Below are 20,707 nucleotides of genomic sequence, written 5' to 3'. Positions count from 1 at the left end.
TCTTTGCCGCTGAGGCATCCATCCGTGATTGTGCCTCAGTTATAGCATTTTTTATTTCATCCTGACTAGTTTTTGCTTCTTTTATCTCCGCAGAAAGGGATTCTAATTTATTTTTGACTCCAGCTAGTATTCTTATTATCGTGATTCTAAATTCTGGTTCAGACATCTTGCTTGTATCTGTGTTGGTTAAATCCCTGGCTGCTGTTGCTTTGTGCTCTTTCTTTTGGGGTGAATTCCTTCGTTTTGTCATTTTGAAGGGAGAAGAGGAGTTAATGAGGTAGAAAAATTGAAATTAAAAAACCTTAAAATTTAAAAAATATTAAAATTAAAAAATTACACACACACACACACACACACGCACACAAATCTAATAAATGATGCTAGATCCTAGGTGTGTTTTGGTCTGGGTGTTGAAAGTCTTTGGACAGATTAGAGAAAAAAAAATGGGGGGAAGAAAGGAAATCGTTTGAGAACTTGAAATAATGCATACACTGAATTAGACTAAAATGAGATGATGTGAGTAAAATAGAATTTGAAAAAATTTACACAGAAGTAAAGAATATAGTAGAAAAAAATTAAAGAAAGATTTTTTAATAGGAGTTAAGAATAAAAATGATTTTTTCTCTTTCTGTATTCAAGAAAAAGGAAAGAAACAAAAAAGAGACAAAAGAAAAAAAAGGAAATTGTTTGAAAATTTGAAAAAATGAATACACTGTAGTAGACTTAAATAAAATGATGGAAGTAAAATAGAATTTGAAAAAATGTATGTACAAGCAAAAAATAAAGGAAAATATTTTTAATAGAAATTGAAAGTAAAAATGAAGTTTGTCTCTTTCTGCCTTCAAGAAAAAGAAAAGAAATGAAAAAAAGAAAAAAGAGAAAAAAAAAGACATCATTTGAAAATTTGAAAAAGTGAATACACTGACATAGACTAAAATAAAATGATGGAAGTAAGATAAAATTTGAAAAAATTACACAAAAGTAAAAAATATAGTAAAAAAATTAAAATTATTTTTAATAAAAATTGAAAATAAAAATGAATTTTTTTCTATTTCTGTATTCAAGAAAAAGAAAAGAGCTGAAAAAGAGAAAAAAAAAAAGAAAATTGAATAGATGGACCTGCTAACAGATTGAAAAGAGAAAGAAGAGGGAAAAAAAGGAAATTGTTTGAACATTTGAAAAAGTGAATACACTGTAGCAGACTAAAATAAAATAATGGAAGTAAAATAGAATTTGAAAGAATTTACATACAAGGAAAAAATATAGTAAACAACTAAAGGAAAATATTTTTAATAGAAATTGAAAGTAAAAATGAAGTTTCTCTCTTTTACATTCAAGAAAAAAAAAAGAAAAAAGAAATCATTTGAAAATTTGGAAAAGTGAATACACTGACATAGACTAAAATCAAATGATGGAAGTAAGATAGAATTTGAAAAAATTTACACAAAAGTAAAAAATATTAAAAAAATATTTTAATAAAAATTGAAAATAAAAATGAATTTTTTCTGTTTCTCTATTCAAGAAAAAGGAAAGAGCTGAAAAAGAGAAAAAAAAAGAAAATTGAATAGATGGACCTGCTAACAGATTGAAATAGGACTCAAATGACTTCGTTTTCCCCTAGAAGTCAGACTCTGAAGCGCTTTATAGTCCGTAAACTAAGTAGGTGGTGAGACTTGTGTTCAAGGAGGGAGGTTGGCCCAGTTGGGCGGGGCTCAGTGTAACGGCTCCGCCCTCCACCAGATGGCGCTGCTCGCCTTCTGGGGTGGAGTGTTGCGGCGCTCTTGGGTGCGTATGCGCATGCGCGGCAGAGGTGCAAATGGCGTCAGCCACCTACCCGGTCTGTTCTCGCGGGTCAGCAATCGCTCACCCGTCTCCTGTCCTCCGTCTTCAGCTCTTGGCCACGCCCCGCTTTTTCACCGTCCGTGACCAGGCCCCGGGCAGCACTTCTCTCCCGAATTGTCTCAGACGCGGCTGTTTTCCCTGGCCCCTTACTTCTGAAGGACCGCGGCTTTGACCCATTCCGCCCTCTGCGGGAGGGTCTCAGCCAGCAATGGCCGAATGAGCAATGGCCGAGTGTCGACCCAGGAACGCTTGCGGGACCCTGCTGCTGCCGGTGCCCGAGACTGCGGCCGGGTGCCAGGCCACCCCAGAAAAAGTTCACGAGACAGGGTAGCAGCAGTGTTTCAGGGATGATGGAAACTCACAACACGCATCTGGCACCAGGCTTCACCCTTAACGAGGGTGCTTGTTCCAGCCCCAGCGAATGTGGCTGTTTTCTGGGGTCTGCATGGACCAGGGGGCTTCAACCGTCTCCACCAAGTGTCCTTCCAGCAGTGGAACCGCTTTTCCCCGTGTGGCCCGAGAACCTCCCGGACCCCATTCTGCTCCTGGGGATTCGCCCTTTGCACCAGAGCACCGCCAGGTAGGGAGCTGCAGAGTTGGAGCCTTTGCATCCCCCTTGTTTACAGTCTTAATGGAATTGAAACCCTCTCCTTTCTCCTTTTTCCCTTTTTAGTTTAGTCCCTGCGGCTGTTTCCAATTTTCCACTTTCTCTCCAGCTGCTTTTGTAGAGGGGTGCTTTTTTTCATATTCTCCCCGATCCCCCCCAGTCTCCCTCGTCTCTCCGCCTGCAAAAGAGGCTCCCTGAGTGCCGCCGTGTTCTCTCTGCCCAGTTCACCTCTCGGTACCTCCTGCGCCGAGTACCTGCTGACTTGTATGGTTCAGGTTGTGCAAATTGTTGTGTTAATCCTCCAGTCAGTTTTTTAGGTGTGCAGGATGGTTGAGCTTTGGTCTCGCTGGATTTCGTGGACGCCGGACACCCAAAAACCTTCCATGCTGTGCCGCCATCTTGGCTCCTCCATATGTGCTCTTAATAAGTACCCCAGCACAGGGGCGCCTGGGTGGTTAAGCATCCTATTTTTTTTTAACTTGTTTTATGTTTTATTTTCTTAAATTCATATCAAAATTAGCATAAAGTGCAACAATGATTTCAGGAGCAGATCCCTTAGCGCCCCTTACCCATTTAGCCCATCCCCCCTCCCACAACCCCTCCAGTAACCCTCAGATTGTTCTCCATATTTATGAGTCTCTTCTGTTTTGTCCCCCTCCCTGTTTTTATATTATTTTTGTTTCCTTTCCCTTATGTTCATCTGTTTTGTCTCTTAAAGTCCTCATAGGAGTGAAGTCATATGATTTTTGTCTTTCTCTGACTGAATGATTTCATGTAGTATAATGTCCCAGTTCCATCCACATAGTTGCACATGGCAAGATTTCATTTTTTTGATTGCCGAGTAATACTCTATTGTATATATACTCCACTTATTCTTTATCCATTCTTCCGTCGATGGACATTTGGGCTCTTTCCATACTTTGGTTATTGTTGATAGTGCTGCTATAAACATGGGGGTGCCTGTGTCAAGACACAAGGGGGTGCATGTGCTTCAAAACAGCACACCTGTATCCCTTGGATAAATGCCCACTAGTGCAATTGCTGGGTCATAAGGGAGTACTATTTTTGGTTTTTTGAGGACCCTCCATACTGTTTTCCAGAGTGGCTGCACCAGCTTGCATTCCCACCAACAATGAAAAACAGATCCTCTTTCTCCGCATCCTCACCAACATCTGTTGTTGCCTAAGTTGTTAATGTGAGCCCTTCTGACAGGTGTAAGGTGGTATCTCATTGTGGTTTTGATGTGTATTTCCCTGATGATGAGTGGTGTTGAGCATTTTTTCATGTGTCTGTTAGCCATCTGGATGTCTTCTTTGGAGACATGTCTATTGATGTCTTTGGCCCATTTCTTCACTGGATTATTTGTTTTTTGGGTGTTGAGTTTGAGAAGTTCTTTGTAGACTTTGGATACTAACCCTCTATCTGATATGTTGTTTGCAAATATCTTCTCCCATTCTGTCCGTTGCCTTTTAGTTTTGCTGATTGTTTCCTTTGCTGTGCAGAAGCTTTTATTTTGATGAGGTCCCCATAGTTCATTTTTGCTTTTGTTTCCCTTGCCTCTGAAGACGTGTTGGGTAAGAAGTTGCTGCGGGCAAGATCAAAGAGGTTTTTGCCTGCTTTCTCCTCGAGGATTTTGATGGCTTCCTGTCTTACATTTAGCTCTTTCATCCATTTTGAGTTTATTTTTGTGTCTGGTGTGAGAAAGTGGTCCAGGTTCATTTCTGCATGTCGCTGTCCAGTTTTCCCAGCACCACTTGCTGAAGAGACTGTCTTTATTCCATTTGATATTCTTTTCTGCTTTGTCAAAGATTAGTTGCCAGTACGTTGTGGGTCCATTTCTGGGTTCTCTATTCTGTTCCATTTATCTGAGTGTCTGTTCTTGTGCCAGTACCATACTGTCTTGATGATGACAGCTTTGTAATATAGCTTGAAGTCTGGGATTGTGATGCCTCCTGCTTTGGTTTTCTTTTTCAAGATTGCTTTGACTATTCGGGGTCTTTTCTGGCTCCATACAAATTTTAGGACTATTTGTTCTATCTCTGTGCAGAATGCTGGTGATATTTTGATAGGGATTGCATTAAATATGTAGATTGCTTTGGGTAGTATTGACATTTTAACATTATTTGTTCTTCCTACCCTGGAGCATGAAATCTTTTTCCATTTCTTTCTGTCTTCTTCAATTTCTTTCATAAGCTTTCTGTAGTTTTCAGTGTATAGATTTTTCACCTCTTTGGTTAGATTTATTCCTAGGTATTTTATGGTTTTTGGTGCAACTGTAAATGGGATCGATTCCTTGATATCTCTTTCTGTTGCTTCATTGTTGGTGTATAGGATTGCAACCGATTTCTGTGCATTCCTTTTATATCCTGTAACTTTGCTGAATTCATGAGTCAATTCTAGCAGTTTTTTGGTGGAATCTTTTGGGTTTTCCGTATAGAGTATCATCTCACCTGTGAAGAGTGAAAGTTTGACCTCCTCCTGGCCTATTTGGATGCCTTTTATTTCTTGTGTTGTCTGATTGCAAAGGCTAAGACTTCCAGTAGTATGTTTAATAACAGTGGTGAGAGTGGACATCCCTGTCTTGTTCCTGACCTTAGGAGGAAAGCTCTCAGTTTTTCCCCATTGAGGATGATATTAACGTTGGGTTGTTCATATATGGCTTTTATGATCTCGAGGTATGCTCCTTCTATCCCTACGTTCTTGAGAGTTTTTATCAAGAAAGGATGCTGTATTTTGTCAAATGCTTTCTCTGCCTCTATTGAGAGGATCATATGGTTCTTGTCCTTTCTTTTATTGGTGTGATGAATCACGTTAATTGTTTTGTGGATATTGAACCAGCCCTGCATCCCAGGTATAAATCCCACTTGGTTGGGGTGAATAATTTTTTTAATGTATTGTTGGTTCCGGTTGGCTAATATCTTGTTGAGGATTTTTGCCTCCATGTTCATCAGGGAAGTCGGTCTGTAGTTCTCCTTTTTAGTGGGGTCTCTGTCTGGTTTTGGAATCAAGGTAATGCTGACTTCATAGAACGAGTTTGGAAGTTTTCTTTCCGTTTCTATTTTTTGGAACACCTTCAAGAGAATAGGTGTTAACTCTTCCTTAAATGTTTGGTAGAATTCCCCTGGAAATGCATCTGGCCCTGGACTCTTGTTTGTTGGCAGATTTTTGATGACTAATTCGAGTTCCTTACTGGTTATGGGTCTGTTCAAATTTTCTATTTCTTCCTGTTTCAGTTTTGGTAGTGTGTATGTTTCTAGGAATTTGTCCATTTCTTCCAGATTGCCCATTTTATTGGCATACAATTGCTCATAAAATTCTCTTATTATTGTTTTTATTTCTGCTATGTTGGTTGTGACCTCTCCTCTTTCATTCTTGATTTTGTTTATTTGGGTCCATTCCTTTTTCTTTTTGATCAGACTGGCTAGTGGTTTATCAATTTTGTTAATTCTTTCAAAGAACCGGTTTCTGATTTCATTGATCTGTTCTACTGTTTTTTTTTTTTTGTTTGTTTGTTTGTTTGTTTTTGTTTTTGTTTTTTTGGTTTCGATATCATTAATTTCTGATGCAATCTTTATTATTTCCTGACTTCTGCTGGTTTGGGATTTTATTTGCTGTTCTTTTTCCAGCTCCTTAAGGCATAAGGTTATGTTGTGTATCTAAGATCTTTCTTCCTTCTTTAGGAAGGCCTGGATTGCTGGATACTTTCCTCTTCAGACTGCCTTTCCTGTGTCGCAGAGGTTTTGGGTTATGGTGCTATCATTTTCATTGACTTCCATATCCTTTTTAACTTCCTCTTTAACTGCTTGGTTAGCCCATTCATTCTTTAGTAGGATGTTCTTCAGTCTCCAAGTATTTGTTTCCTTTCCAAATTCTTTCTTGTGGTTGATTTCGAGTTTCATAGCGTTGTGGTCTGAAAATATGCATGGTATGATCTCGACTTTTTGTTGTTGTTTTTTTTTTTTTTTTTTTTTTTTTTTTTAACGTTTATTTATTTTTGAGACAGAGAGAGACAGAGTGTGAACAGGGGAGGGGCAGAGAGAGAGGGAGACACAGAATCTGAAACAGGCTCCAGGCTCTGAGCTGTCAGCACAGAGCATGACGTGGGGCTCGAACTCACAGACCGTGAGATCATGACCTGAGCCGAAGTCAGCCGCTTAACCGACTGAGCCACCCAGGCGCCCCTGATCTCGACTTTTTGTACTTACTTAGGACTGATTTGTGTCCCAGTATATGGTCTATTCTGGAGAACGTTCCATGTGCACTGGAGAAGAATGTGTATTCTGCTGCTTTAGGGTGAAATGTTCTGAATATATCTGTTAAGTCCATCTGGGCCAGTGTGTCATTCAAAGCCATTGTTTCCTTGTTGATTTTTTGATTAGATGATCTGTCCATTGCCGTGAGTGGGGTGTTGAATCTCCTACTATTCTGGTATTACTATTGATGAGTTTCTTTATGTTTGTGATTAATTGATTTATATATTTGGGTGTCCCCACATTTGGCGCATACATGCTTACAATATTTAGGTCTTCTTGGTTTATAGACCCCTTGCTTATGATATAATGCCCTTCGGCATCTCTTGATCTAGACTTTATTTTAAAGTCTAGATTGTCTGATATAAGTATGGCTACTCTGGCTTTCTTTGTTGACCTTTAGCATGATAGATGGTTCTCCATCCCCTTATTTTCAATCTGAAGGTGTATTTAGGTCTAAAGTGGGTCTCTTGTAAACAGCATATAGATGGATCTTGTTTTCTTATCCATTCTGTTACCCTATGTCTTTTGATTGGAGCATCGAGTCCTTTGAGGTTTAGAGTGAGTACTGAAAGATATGAATTTATTGCCATAATGATGCTTGTAGAGTTGGATTTTCTGGTGGTGTTCTCTGGTCCTTTCTAATCTTTGTTGCTTTTGGTATGTATGCACATATATGTGTGTGTGCGTGTGTGTGTGTGTGTGTGTGTATGAGTGTGTGTGTATACATATATATGTGTGTGTGTGTGTGTGTATATGTGTGTGTATGTGCGTGAGTGTGTGGGTATATACATTTTTTTTCCTCATCTTTTCTCCCCTCAGAGAGTCCCCATTAAAATTTCTTGCAGGGCTGGTTTAGTGGTGACAAACTTCTTTGTTTGTCTGGGAAACTTTTTATCTCTCTTTCTATTTTGAATGACAGCCTTGCTGGATAAGGATTTCTTGGCTGCATATTTTTCTGATTCAGCACATTGAATATATCCTGCCACTTCTTTCTGGCCTGCCACATTTCTGTGGATAGGTCTGCTGCAAACCTGATCTGTCTTCCCTTGTGGGTTAGGGACTATTTTTCCCTTGCTGCTTTCATGATTCTCTCCTTGCCTGAGTATTTTGTGAATTTGACTATGATACGCCTTGTTGATGGTCGGTTTTTGTTGAATCTAATGGGGGGTCCTCTGTGCTTCCTGGATTTTGATGTCTGTGTCTTTCCCTAGGTTAGGAAAGTTTTGTGCTATGATTTGCTCACATAACCCTTCTACCCCTATTTCTCTCTCCTTCTTCTGGGACCCCTATGATTCTCATGTTGTGCCTTTTTAATGAGTCACTGATTGTCTAATTCTTAACTCATGCTCTTTTGCCTTAATCTCCCTCTTTTTTTCTGCTTCGTTATTCTCGGTAAGTTTGTGCTCTATATCTCTGATTCTCTGTCGTGCCTCATCCATCTTTGCCGCTGAGGCATCCATCCGTGATTGTGCCTCAGTTATAGCATTTTTTATTTCATCCTGACTAGTTTTTGCTTCTTTTATCTCCGCAGAAAGGGATTCTAATTTATTTTTGACTCCAGCTAGTATTCTTATTATCGTGATTCTAAATTCTGGTTCAGACATCTTGCTTGTATCTGTGTTGGTTAAATCCCTGGCTGCCGTTGCTTTGTGCTCTTTCTTTTGGGGTGAATTCCTTCGTTTTGTCATTTTGAAGGGAGAAGAGGAGTTAATGAGGTAGAAAAATTGAAATTAAAAAACCTTAAAATTTTAAAAATATTAAAATTAAAAAATTACATGCACACACACACACGCAAATGTAATAAATGATGCTAGATCCTAGGTGTGTTTTGGTCTGGGTGTTGAAAATCTTTTGACAGATTAGAGAAAAAAAGGGGCAGGGGGAAAGGGAATTATTTGAGAATTTGAAAAAAATGAATACACTGAATTAGACTAAAAGGAGATGATGTGAGTAAAATAGAATTTGAAAAAATTTACACAGAAGTAAAGAATATAGTAGAAAAAATTAAAGAAACATTTTTTAATAAAAATTAAGAATAAAAATGATTTTTTTCTGTTTCCGTATTCAAGAAAAAGAAAAGAAACGAAAAAGAGAAAGAAGAGGGAAAAAAGGAAGTTGTTTGAAAATTTGAAAAAGTGAATACACTGTAGTAGACTAAAATAAAATAATGGAAATAAAATAGAATTTGAAAAAATTTACATACTTGCAAAAAATATAGTAAGAAATTAAAGGAAAATATTTTTGATAGAAATTGAAAGTAAAAATGAAGTTTCTTTTACATTCAAGAAAAAGAAACGAATATGAAAAAAGAAAAAAAAGGAAATCATGGGAAAATTTGAAAAAGTGAATACACTGACATAGACTAAAATCAAATGATGGAAGTAAGATAGAATTTGAAAAAATTTACACAAAAGTAAAAAATATTAAAAAAATTATTTTTAATAAAAATTGAAAATAAAAATGAATTTTTTTCTGTTTCTGTATTCAAGAAAAAGGAAAGAGCTGAAAAAGAGAAAAAAAAGAAAGAAAATTGAATAGATGGACCTGCTAACAGATTGAAATAGGACTGACATGACTTCGTTTTCCCCCAGAAGTCAGTCTCTGAAGCGCTTTATAGACCATAAACTGAGCCGGTGGTGAGACTTGTGTTCAAGGAGGGAGGTTGGCCCAGTTGGGCGGGGCTCAGTGTAACCGCTCCGCCCTCCACCAGATGGCGCTGCTCGCCTTCTGGGGTGTAGTGTTGCGGCGCTCTTGGGTGCGTATGCGCATGCGCGGCAGAGGTGCAAATGGCGGCAGCCGCCTACCGGGTCTGTTCTCCCGGGTCAGCAATCACGCACCCGTCCTCCGTCTTCAGCTCTCGGCCACGCCCCGCTTTCTCACTGTCCGTGACCAGGCCCCAGGCAGTACCTCTCTCCCGAGTTCTGTCTCAGACGCGGCTGTTTTCCTGGCCCCTTACTTCTGAAGGACGTCGGCCTTGACCCCTTCTGCCCTCTGCGGGAGGGTCTCACCCAGCAATGGCCGAGTGTCAGCCGCACCCAGGAACGCTTGCGGGACCCTCTTGCTGCCGGTGCCCGAGACTGTGGCCGGGTGCCAGCCCGCCCCAGAAAAAGTTCGTGAGATGGTGTAGCAGGTGCTTTTCAGGGATTATGGAAACTCACAACACGCATCTGGCACCAGGCTTCACCCTTAAAGAGGGTGCTTGTTCCAGCCCCAGCGAATGTGGCCGTTTTCTGGGGTCTGCAGGGACCAGGGGGCTTCAACCGTCTCCACCAAGTATCCTTCCAGCAGTGGAACCGCTTTTCCCCATGTGGCCCGAGAACCTCCCGGACCCCACCCTGCTCCTGGGGATTCGCCCTTCCCATCAGAGCACCGCCAGGTAGGGAGCTGCGGAGTTGCAGCCTTTGCGTCCCCCTTGTTTACAGTCTTAATGGAATTGAAACCCTCTCCTTTCTCCTTTCTCCCTTTTTAGTTTAGTCCCTGCGGCTGTTTCCAATTTTCCACTTTCTCTCCAGCTGTTTTTGTGGAGGGGTGCCTTTTTCGTATTCTCCCCGACCCCCAGTCTCCCACCTCTCTCCGCCCTCAAAAGTGGTTCCCCACCTTTCGCGGCTTCTTGCTCCCCAAATTCACCTCTCCTTGCCGCGTACCTTCTGACTTCTTTGGTTCAGGTTGTGCAGATTGTTGTGCTAATCCTCCAGTCAGATTTCTTGTTGTGTAAGATGGTTTAGCGTTGGTCTGGCTGGATTTCATGGACACCAAGCATCCTGCTCTTGATTTTGGCTCATGTCATAATCTCAAGATTCATGAGAATCAAGTCCCCATGTCTGACTCTGCAGTGATAGCACAGAGCCTCCTTGGGATTCTCTCTGTCCCAGTCTCTCCGCCCCTCCCCTGCTCACACTCTCTCTCTCTCAAAATAAAGAATTAACAAAAAAATTATTAATACAAAACATGTGGACCTAGTCCATACTGGGCTATGAGTCTAATGTTAAGTGCAAGAACTTGGGAAGCTGGTTATTTAGCCATTAGGAGATGATTCTACTCAAAGTCCTAACACAGAAAACTGAAAACACAACAGGCCATTTTGCTCTGTTTTATTTGTATTTGTTTATTTATTTATTTTTTTCTGGAGAGCTGGTTTACCAGGACATTGCTGTAAATAAGACTGATTGCACCTATCCTTGTCCAAATATAGGCATATGAAATGCTAATATACGGGACATAATTAGGCTAAATAAGTCCAGCAATTAAGGTGATAGCATATTCCTTATGTTTTTACCTGCTCATAACAGCTAGTTTCATTTAAAGAAAAAAAAATTCCCTAAATTCAGGCTTGAGCTTCAAGGGTGGAAAAAGTCTATATTCTGAGGAATTAGAGAAATAGGTCTACATTTACATATGCCATCATCAGCGAATAGCACTGCCACAGAGCTGTGAAAATTGCAGACCTTTACAACCCAGCCTTTGATTAATGACTTAATTAAAGTGGGATTAATATAAATCTGTTGGTAAGAAAGAATGCTAGTGAAAGTAGGAAATATTCTGGCAATCTACCCTTCCAGCAATCATTGTAAGAAACACTGATAACAGAGTGACAGTCAGTGACTTAAACACTGAAGATCCCCTGGAAGAAAGGCTGATGTTTGCGAGCTGTGTGAGAGGTCTGAATGCCTACAGCGAAGTCAATATATCATATAGTGTAGTTTTACTAAAGACCCTTAGGAAGGATTTCTCTCAGGTCTTGGCAATGAGCAAAGCTGACTTCTCTCCAATAATTGTTTCTTAACTTTATGCACACTATGAATCTTGTAACTAATTCTACTTTCCTTTTTGGCCTGACGGCTATGGGAGATTAGGGCTCAATTTGTGGCCGGAATCATTAATGTATGGGACTGTGGGACACATAAGCCTGGGTGCTCATGTAACCACTGTATTTACTCTTCCCTTATCTTTATTTCCCTTTGCCTGGTTCTTTCAACCTGATTTCACCTCTTGTAGTCTAAGCACTTTTCAAAATCGCCGTGAAGTCCTTTTGTTCTCAAGTGGGATGGAAGGAGAGAACAAGTGGGACATGGGTATGGCCGCTGATTCTGGAAAGCCCAGCTATGCTCCTAAGGCTGGCTTGTTTCCAGGTAATGTGCTCCCATGATTTCAGCTTCTACTCAAAATGGCCCTGGGACGCTTAGATCCAAACTCATTTCTTAGATATGGTGACTGAATCAGAGAGTTTGGGATGTGACCAACATAATATAGTAACAAAAGAAAGACTGGAACCAAAATGTATTCTTAAGCAACCTCAGAGGTAAACATTGGGAAACGACCAGATAATGATGTGTTCATAGCTTAGGAACCAAATTATTTCAGTTTTTGATTTTACCAAGATCGATGGTTCTTTGGGCAAATTTGCCTCTCGGTAGCAAGGACCAGCTATAAACCTAATAATATTATTTAGATACTTGTTTCTAGCCTATATTTATTGCTCAGCAAGCAAGTTATACAGGTTATGATATCTCCATTATACTTGCTAGCATAAATAAGCTTTTAAAGGTTAATTTGAAAAGCCATACTGTATATATACTTTACTTTTAATTGGCAAATATTTGTTGTATCAGGAGTATACATTTTTTTTTTAATTTTTTTTAACGTTTATTTATTTTTGAGAGAGAGAGAGACAGAGCATGAACGGAAGAGGGTCAGAGAGAGAGGGAGACACAGAATCTGAAACGGGCTCCAGGTTCTGAGCTGTCAGCACAGAGCCCAACGCGGGGCTCGAACTCACGGATCGTGAGATCATGACCTGAGCCGAAGTCGGATGCTTAACCGACTGAGCCACCCAGGTGCCCCAGGAGTATACATTTTTAATCTCACCTTCTCACTCCCTCGCAGAAAAGAACGGTCTTAATATTATATGAATGAATACCTGTAGTTCTGGAAAAAACACATACTGACTGATATTGATGATGAATTTAATAGTATAAATGAGATTATATGACATGTGAGAGTCAATAAAAGTAGTATTTGGATAATATATTGTGGGGTTTTTTTAATGTTTATTCATTTATTTGAGAGAGAGAGAGAGAGAGAGAGAGAGAACATGAATGGGGGAGGGGCAGAGAGAAAGGGGGACACAGAGTCCCAAGTAGGCTCCAGGCTCTGAGCTCTCAGCGCAGAGCCTGATGCGAGTCTCAAACCCATGAACCATGAGATCATGAGCTGAGCTGAAGTAGGATGCTTAACTGACTGAGCCATCTAGGCACCATTGGATAATATATTGTTTAATTTATATGAATTTAAATATATCTATGCAACTAAAGTAACAATTATATATATATATCTCCACATATTTAAATTGTGTATATATATATATATATATATATATATATATATACACACACACACACACATACATACATATACACACATATACCATCTATATTTATCTATATACCATCTATATCTATATATATGTACGTATATCTATCTATCTGTCCATCTATCATCTATTTATGTATCTAAAAGACAGGTAAAATTTCATTTTCTCTCATAGTTCTATGAATGATATTTTTAGAGGGTTTAAGAAATCAGTATTCTTTATAGGAGACGGAAGAGAGAAATAGTAAAGGGACACAGAGTCACAGATACTGACATTTCCAAAGCGTCTTTGTTTTATACACTCATTTATGTAAATCTTGATGTTGAGATTAAGGTGACATGGCCAGATTTGATAAAAATCTAATCTCTTTCACAACAAATTGAAAAGAACCATTGTTAATTCGGTGATTACTGTATATAAAAGATGCATTTAAGGTAAGTAGGTTAGAATGAAGCAGATTTTAGACAAGACTTCTCTGTGGTCCCTCGTATGAAGGGTGAAGTCACCAGTCTTCCTGTAGTGCACCCACTGCACAGTGCTGTTTGGACAGGTGCTTTAAATACATATACAGACGTATATACACACACAATAAGTTAAAGATATATATACACATAAAATTAAATATACATATAAGATACGTATGTATATATGCCCAAGGCAGAGGGAAAAACTTCCCATACGCTTCTTTTCTCTTTGAAAACCTATACCTTTTTCAGTACCATGGGCAAGGAACATACTTGCTAATAATTTAGAATATCTACAGTGTGGAATAGATCAATCAAACTTACACTGGCATTTAGCTATGAACATGTTAGAAGACCCATTTATGAAGAAGAATGCAAAGGAAGTTTACTAATCTTTTATTCTTTACATAGAATACTATAGAGCGGCAAAATATGTGCAGATTAAATATCTGATTTTATCTCTTAATTGCGGTGGATGTTATTATGGCCATTTTCTAATAGGATAAATTGTAAAATGCCATGCCCAAAGTTAGACAGTGATGGGGCTAAAATTAATTCATTCTGTTGAATACGATATTTTTGGGGGGTGCCTGGGTGGTTCATTCGGTTAAGCATCTAACTCTTGATTTCATCTCAGGTCATGATCTCACAGTTTGTGGGTTCAAACTCCACATCAGGCTCTGCATTGACAGCATGGAGCCTGCTTGGGATTCTCTCTCCCTCTCTGCCCACTTATGCACTCTCCCTCTCTCTCTCTCTTTCTCTCCTTCTTTCAAAATAAATAAACATTAAAAAAATACTATACTTTTCTCAACAGCTGTTGTTTATATAAGGTGTGTGTGGGCCCTGGAAATACAGAGATAAATAAAATTCTGTTCCATGACATGAGTGCCACAATGGCAACAGACCAAGAATTCTCTCGGTCTTCATAATGATTGTTTTAGAAAATTTATTCTTGCCAATCTTGATTGAGATAAAAGGTGATTGAAATTATTACATCATCAGCTACATTATAAAGTGAAATTAAGCTGTATGTGGACAGGGAAATAATTCCTACAGCCAGAGCAGTGGATGAATGGGTAGATAATGACTCAAGCATACAAATTATAAATCTCTGAAACGTCAAGACTCAATCATGTTAAAAGACACAATGTAACTTCATATCGAGTATGCTTTTTGATATATTTACTCTGGTTAGTAGTTCTATGAATATAACTGATTATAAGTGAACATTTGTGTTCAGTAATTATAATTTTTTAAATAGGAAGTATTTTAGGGAATAGTGTCCATCATTCTTAGAACTTGGTGATATGTGTAAAAGACTGAAATGTGTAAAAAAGGATGAGACTTCCTGTTTCCAATTAGTTCAAAGATAAGAGTCTGCAGGGAAGGCTTTTCTTTGTATTTTCAAACTGAAATACTGAGCATGTAAATGGGAAGCTAGTTACTGATTTTTATCCCCACCTGACAGAATAATGAGAAACATATTTTTCAAATGGAAATTTATTTTTGAGACATTGTGTAGTGAGTAACAATGCATTTTAACTGAAAATTTCTAATTCAGATTCTTCATACAGGAACATAATATTTGTTAAGGAAAAACAGGTGTTTGGATAAAGAAATTGGGAAAGTAGTGACTGTGTTGATAATTTCCCAAACTATAGACAAAGGTCAAACCTTCCGTACATGTGCTTAACTTACCATAAATTTAAAGTAGATTGCAGTGAAAAAAAAAACAATATAATAAGTAAGGATTTTTATAAAGATCAAGGTCTACAAATGCAAAAACAAGAGAGAAAAAAGTAGAACAAAGGAATTCACATTATCACTTGAGAAGAGGGAGAAACTATCAATAAAAATCGAGGTTCTCAGTATTATTTTGAACATATCTCTCAGCCTATTGCTGTGTTATTACAGGCACCAGTGGGCATCTGCCCTGAGAATAGATTATTAGCCCATTCTGCCTATTTTCCTAATTAGTGGATGTGGTGTACTTAAGCTCCACTTACCGTATAGACTACAGAAAGTGAAGCAGAACAAGAGAAAAAGCAAGACTCATGAAATAAGAGAAAGAAAATGTCTTCCCTCAAGCATCAATATTCCTTCCCCCCCCCCCCCCCCCCCCCCCCCCCCCGCCCCGGCTTTATCATACACATATGCAATTAATGGTGGTTTAATAGTGGCTACCATATTGGACTTGGAAGACACACTTAGGATAAACAACATGTTTCAACTTCCCCGTTAACCATGTGGTCTAAAAACAATGTGGTCTCATAACACAAATGACATATCACATGTAAAATTCAAGGCAGACTTTTTTTCTGGACTTAAAAGCATGCTTTTGGCCAACCTACAGTTGTGATTCTGTAACAACTCTCAGTCTGTAATTAATGAAAAGAAGAAGGCTGTGCCAAGAGGTTAGTGTCCCCCATCTGATGGCCATTGAGTCACAAATGTCGACCTTCATTCTTCTTCCCCTGCCCTTCACACCCATGCGACCTTCCCAAGTCCGCAGGTTTAGTGCAATTCCAGTCCTATAAGCTTGTTCTCATCTTAACCAGCTAGGATTAGCGGGTTCTTCTCCCTGACTGAAAGCTGGTGCTAAGAACAACAAACAATTGCTTTGCCTATCTAGGAAAAAATAACCATTGATTTCTTTATAAGCATTTACATAGAAACATCCTTTATATCAAGTATTCTTACGTTTAAACTACTTGGACATCTCCCCTGGATTCCACGATTTTAATCCTGAGTCAGTTTTCCAGAATAGTGACAGTCCTATCAAAGTAACTATTCAATCATTCCAGATTTATGTATTTAGTGTTAACGTTCTTGCCGCCGTGTATACCTGACCTCAAAATACACCAACCAAATGTTTGATTTGGTTGCTCTGTGTAAAGACTGCTTATCTTCATACTAACTGCATTCACTTAGGGACAGGTTAACTTCATGAGTGGTTTTATTGAAATGATCAACTTGAAGTTGCTGAAAAATGTCCATCTGCTAAGTACCTTGTGATATTTTGCCATTTCTTTACAAAACTTGAATCGTAAAGTGCAATGACATCTCATATTATCAGGACATTAGTCTTCTTCCAATTTCGGATTTCTCGAACCATGCTCAGAAACCAGTAGCGATCCCCCAAAGCATCTGAGAATCTCCAAACTTTCATTTGAATCTGCATACCTGATCCCTGTCTCAGGCTTTATGATTTTTCACTAACAAGCAAAACAAATGGAGACACAAACTTTCTCACCAGGAAATTAGAAATAAACTGGAGAAAAAATTTTAGAGAGGCTCAGTGACAAAATTCATTAAATATCACAGCCTGAAATTGGAGAAGGAGAAAAACAAAATCAGATAAAGCTCTTTGCAGAGAGAATATCATGGGATGTTAGGTCAGATGATCCTCAAAAATCAGGAAAATAAATTATATTTAGTGATCTCTGAGCAAATAGGAAAATATAATATGCTTACTCTAACTTCTATCCAAAATATGTTATACTAAAAACACTGGCTTTAGTGTTTCAACGAGTAAGACCTGGAGTTCAATGTGTAGATAATTGTTTCTCAAAATTTAATATTCATACAAACCAGCTTGGGGTCTTGTGAGAATGTGGATGTTTGTTTAGTAGACCTGGGGGCGGGAGCAAGATTCTAAATTTCTAAGAAGCTAATGTTAGAATGTCATATTTCTTTCCAGTTAATACTGGTAGTTTTCTGGCAAGGGTATAGAAGGCATCGATTTCCAATAATGTCAGAGAAATGAGATGTTCCTGCATTTGCTCTCAAGTACTTTTTGAAACCTGAAATTAAAACATACTACTTATATAAGTTGGCAAATTTATGTTACATACAATTCATTCACTTTGGAAATAAGGAAACATAATCAGCTATTTTTAAACTATGAAACGTGAGAGAGGAATTAATAATAGTGCATTATTCAATCTCTTTCAACCATATAATAAGCATGCATGAGAGAATTTTATTGAAATCCGAACTTGGTCAATACTGTGCAAAATTTGAGGTGAACTATAGCTATATCCGACGAAGTCCTATTCAGTAAAATTCCGAATTCTCTTCAATTATAGTGTCATCCTTTTAACATCTGGAGAGTGTGCAGCACACAAGGCAAGTTTCTGAGATTTTTTTTGTTTTGGAAAGGATACTTGGTTTTCCTTTCTGTGAATGGTGAAACGCTGTGCTTTGTTTAGTGGTGAGAAATCTTGACTGTGTTCTTTGATAATGATTACCTGGGCATTTTTTTCTTTATCTGGTTCTGCACTTTATGCACATAGATATTACCATTCTTAAAATAGTCTATAAAGAAACTGGAGCTGGAGAAGTGAAATACCATAATAGACTTGAAGCCATAGATTTATACCCTTCCTAGGCATTTTACATGTTACCTAAATTCTTGACCCTGCCAAATTCCTTTATAAAATGTTCATGTCCAATGACATTAATGTGAGACTTCTCTGATCTTACTACGTCTTCCATATTGAAATAGACTTCTCTGATCTTTCTACGTCTTCCATATTGAAATTGTGGTTTTAGATGCATTCTTCCTATTTGATCTTTTTCCACCTCAGTAAGCTTTTGATGAGGGGGAGATTTCTGTGGAGAATTTATTTGGAGAATTCCAAATAATTATTTCACTTCAGATGGCGAAACTCAATTATACTATGTTTGGTGTGGATACAGTATTCATAAAGTGTGTGTGCAAAGGGGTTGGGAGTGAGGGAAAACCGCAGATGATATTTATAAAAGAGATAGGACCTCGAGTGTTCCTTAAAAGGTCAACAGATACATATGTAAAATTTTGAAAAACTTTATATCGGACAATAAGGAAAAGAGGTTCATGATTCCTAATAATTTACGGAAGATTCCCACATTTGCTATCACTTTGTAATTCTATTCTTTTAAAAAATCAGTATGGTGTAGACAGCAGCTGTATAAACCCATTACCTGTAAAATCCTCTAATATAAATTTTTTTCCCATTTTTTAATGAAAAGAAAATTCACACGTACCAAAAAAAGTTCTGTGAAGGTGGAGATGAAGAGTCATCTGTGTTAATCAACAAAATATAAATGATGACTTAGTAAATTATTTCTTGTTTATTATAATGAAAAAAAAAATTCAAGACCCAACAAAACAGCTAAGTGATGCATTTAAGTGAGATGTTATTTACTGAATTGAGAGTCTGTCCAAAAAAGATTTTCCCGGAAGAACAATTCACCGATACAAATGTGAGTGAGTGCAAATTTGTCTTTTTTTTTTAAAGTTTAAAGCATATTTTCCAAAGTTTTCGCTTGTGTGCATGATATAAATCCCATACGTCGCTTTGTCAGCGGCAATAAAAAGCGCAGTTTATTAAAAACTGAAGTAAAAATCAAAGTAACTTCTTAGAAAACCCCAGTCACAGTTTTGTCATTGGTATATGCAGGCTGTTCCAGGGGCCCATCCAGAGCTCCTCGTCGTCTGAGTGCGTGTGGTCGCTGTGGACTTCCAGAGGGTCCCTGACGTTCTTACTGTCGGCCTCCTGTTCAACTGTGCTTTTCAGCCTGGGGCCCAGCGGCCTCCCTGCTGAGCTGTCGGTCCCCACGGGGCAAGGGGCGAATGTGACAAGAGTGGGCCTTGTGTTCATCTTCTCGGTGGAAAACGGGCCCTTGGACAACGTGTTCAGGGGGACATTCTCCTCCTGTGTCACTGCCAACTTGTCCAGTTTCTTAAAGTGCCTCCCCAGGCGCACGGGGGAAGTGGCTTTTAAGGTATCAGCGAGGCAGGCCCGGCGGGTTCGCAGCACGGAACCGTTCTGTGCGATATAGATGTTGCCATTGATGTTGCTGTGCGGGCCGCGAGGGTGCACACGGTTCCTCTGACACTCTGGGGCGCTGTCTTCTCCGGTGGAGCTGGCCTCATACTCGCGGTCCACGACCAGCTTGATCATCCGTCTCCTGGCCCACTGCCGGGAGAAAAGACAAAGAGTCACGGTCACAGGAATCAGAGGGGCAAAGGTTACAAGGCCTGTGAAATTCAACACCCGTGATGCAAAGCTGTCGGAGGTAAAGGACTGGAGAGAGGTAGGAAGAAACTACTGTCCATTCGCGGCCCAGCCCACGGCTGGTAGGGCATCCCTTCTCAGAGTCCAGTGGGGCTCCCTTAAGGAGCTGACTTTGCAGGTGCACTTGTGTTCTTGTAGATCAAGTTACTGCTCTCTGTGAAAAACAGGCGTGTTATTTATATCGGAGTGAGGATCTCATCCACTGTTGGACAGTGGCTACACATTTCGGGGAGGTCAGGTTAGAAGGCAGGCACAGCATTAGTACAGCCTGTTCGTAAAATCCTTCTTGTCCCCAAATCTTAAAGATATTTTTTAAACCTGCATTATTCTAATTCCTAATTAATCCTCTGTTAGCCAAATGAGGAGCATCCTAGTGTTCTGGATACTTCATTTAAATATATTCATTCAATATATATGTTCTGTAGATTCCACTTAGATGTATGTTAACTTGAAAGAAAATATCTTCCCATCCTGAATAATTTACCCAGCGATACACAAAACGGTAAACAGATTATTGTGAACTTTCCTCTAGTAAGCAGCTGGAACACATGGACGTTTCTACATTTTTCTTTTACCAGAGTCCACGTCAGAAACGACAAGGAGCGAAGGCTAGCCAGTACTAAATAGTTGCACGTTTTCGGGATATGTGAACCACCAACATGTTGCAGTAAGTAAGCCACACTTTTTGGATTTCCAGGTATATCTTTCAAAGTTATTATGTTCACTTACCCAGAAGAATGTTTTGTGAAAATTCAATTCCTTTTTTCCTAAATCTTTAACCCCTACCCACGATGACAAAGAAGTGGTATACGCTTCATTTTTAAACTTAATTTCATTTAGCTTCTAGTATTTCCAAGCACCAGCCACAAACATGTTTGAACATGTGTGGGATTTTTTTTTTAAGTTTACTTGTTTTGAGAGAGAGAGAGAGAGAGAGAGAAAGAGCGCACATGCAAGCAGGAGAAGGGCAGAGAGAGAATCCCAGGCAGGCTCTGCGCTGTCAGCACAGAGCCTGACGTGGGGCTCAGCCTGGTGAACCGTGAGATCATGACCTGAGCTGAAATCAAGAGTCGGACATTTACGCCCCTGGGTGGTATTTTATAGAA

General features: G+C 39.0%; 1 protein-coding gene and 1 long non-coding RNA gene across 2 annotated transcripts in view; one reads left to right on the top strand and one right to left on the bottom strand.

Annotated features, from left to right (window-relative positions):
• LOC122201899 overlaps nt 1-19,077 on the top strand; it is a 49,666-nt gene extending 30,589 nt beyond the window's left edge. Inside the window, exon 4 of the long non-coding RNA XR_006194369.1 lies at nt 18,984-19,077. This is a non-coding gene — a long non-coding RNA (uncharacterized LOC122201899). The remainder of the gene's footprint in view (nt 1-18,983) is intronic.
• PCDH15 (protocadherin related 15) overlaps nt 18,644-20,707 on the bottom strand; it is an 836,749-nt gene continuing 834,685 nt past the window's right edge. Inside the window, exon 33 of the mRNA XM_042907891.1 lies at nt 18,644-19,502. Within this exon, the coding sequence (XP_042763825.1) occupies nt 18,957-19,502 (546 nt within the window). The 3' untranslated portion in view covers nt 18,644-18,956. The remainder of the gene's footprint in view (nt 19,503-20,707) is intronic.

This window comes from Panthera leo, chromosome D2 (assembly GCF_018350215.1).
Source record: "Panthera leo isolate Ple1 chromosome D2, P.leo_Ple1_pat1.1, whole genome shotgun sequence".
Lineage (NCBI taxonomy): Eukaryota > Metazoa > Chordata > Mammalia > Carnivora > Felidae > Panthera > Panthera leo.
This window is presented reverse-complemented; position numbering and strand designations above follow the sequence as displayed.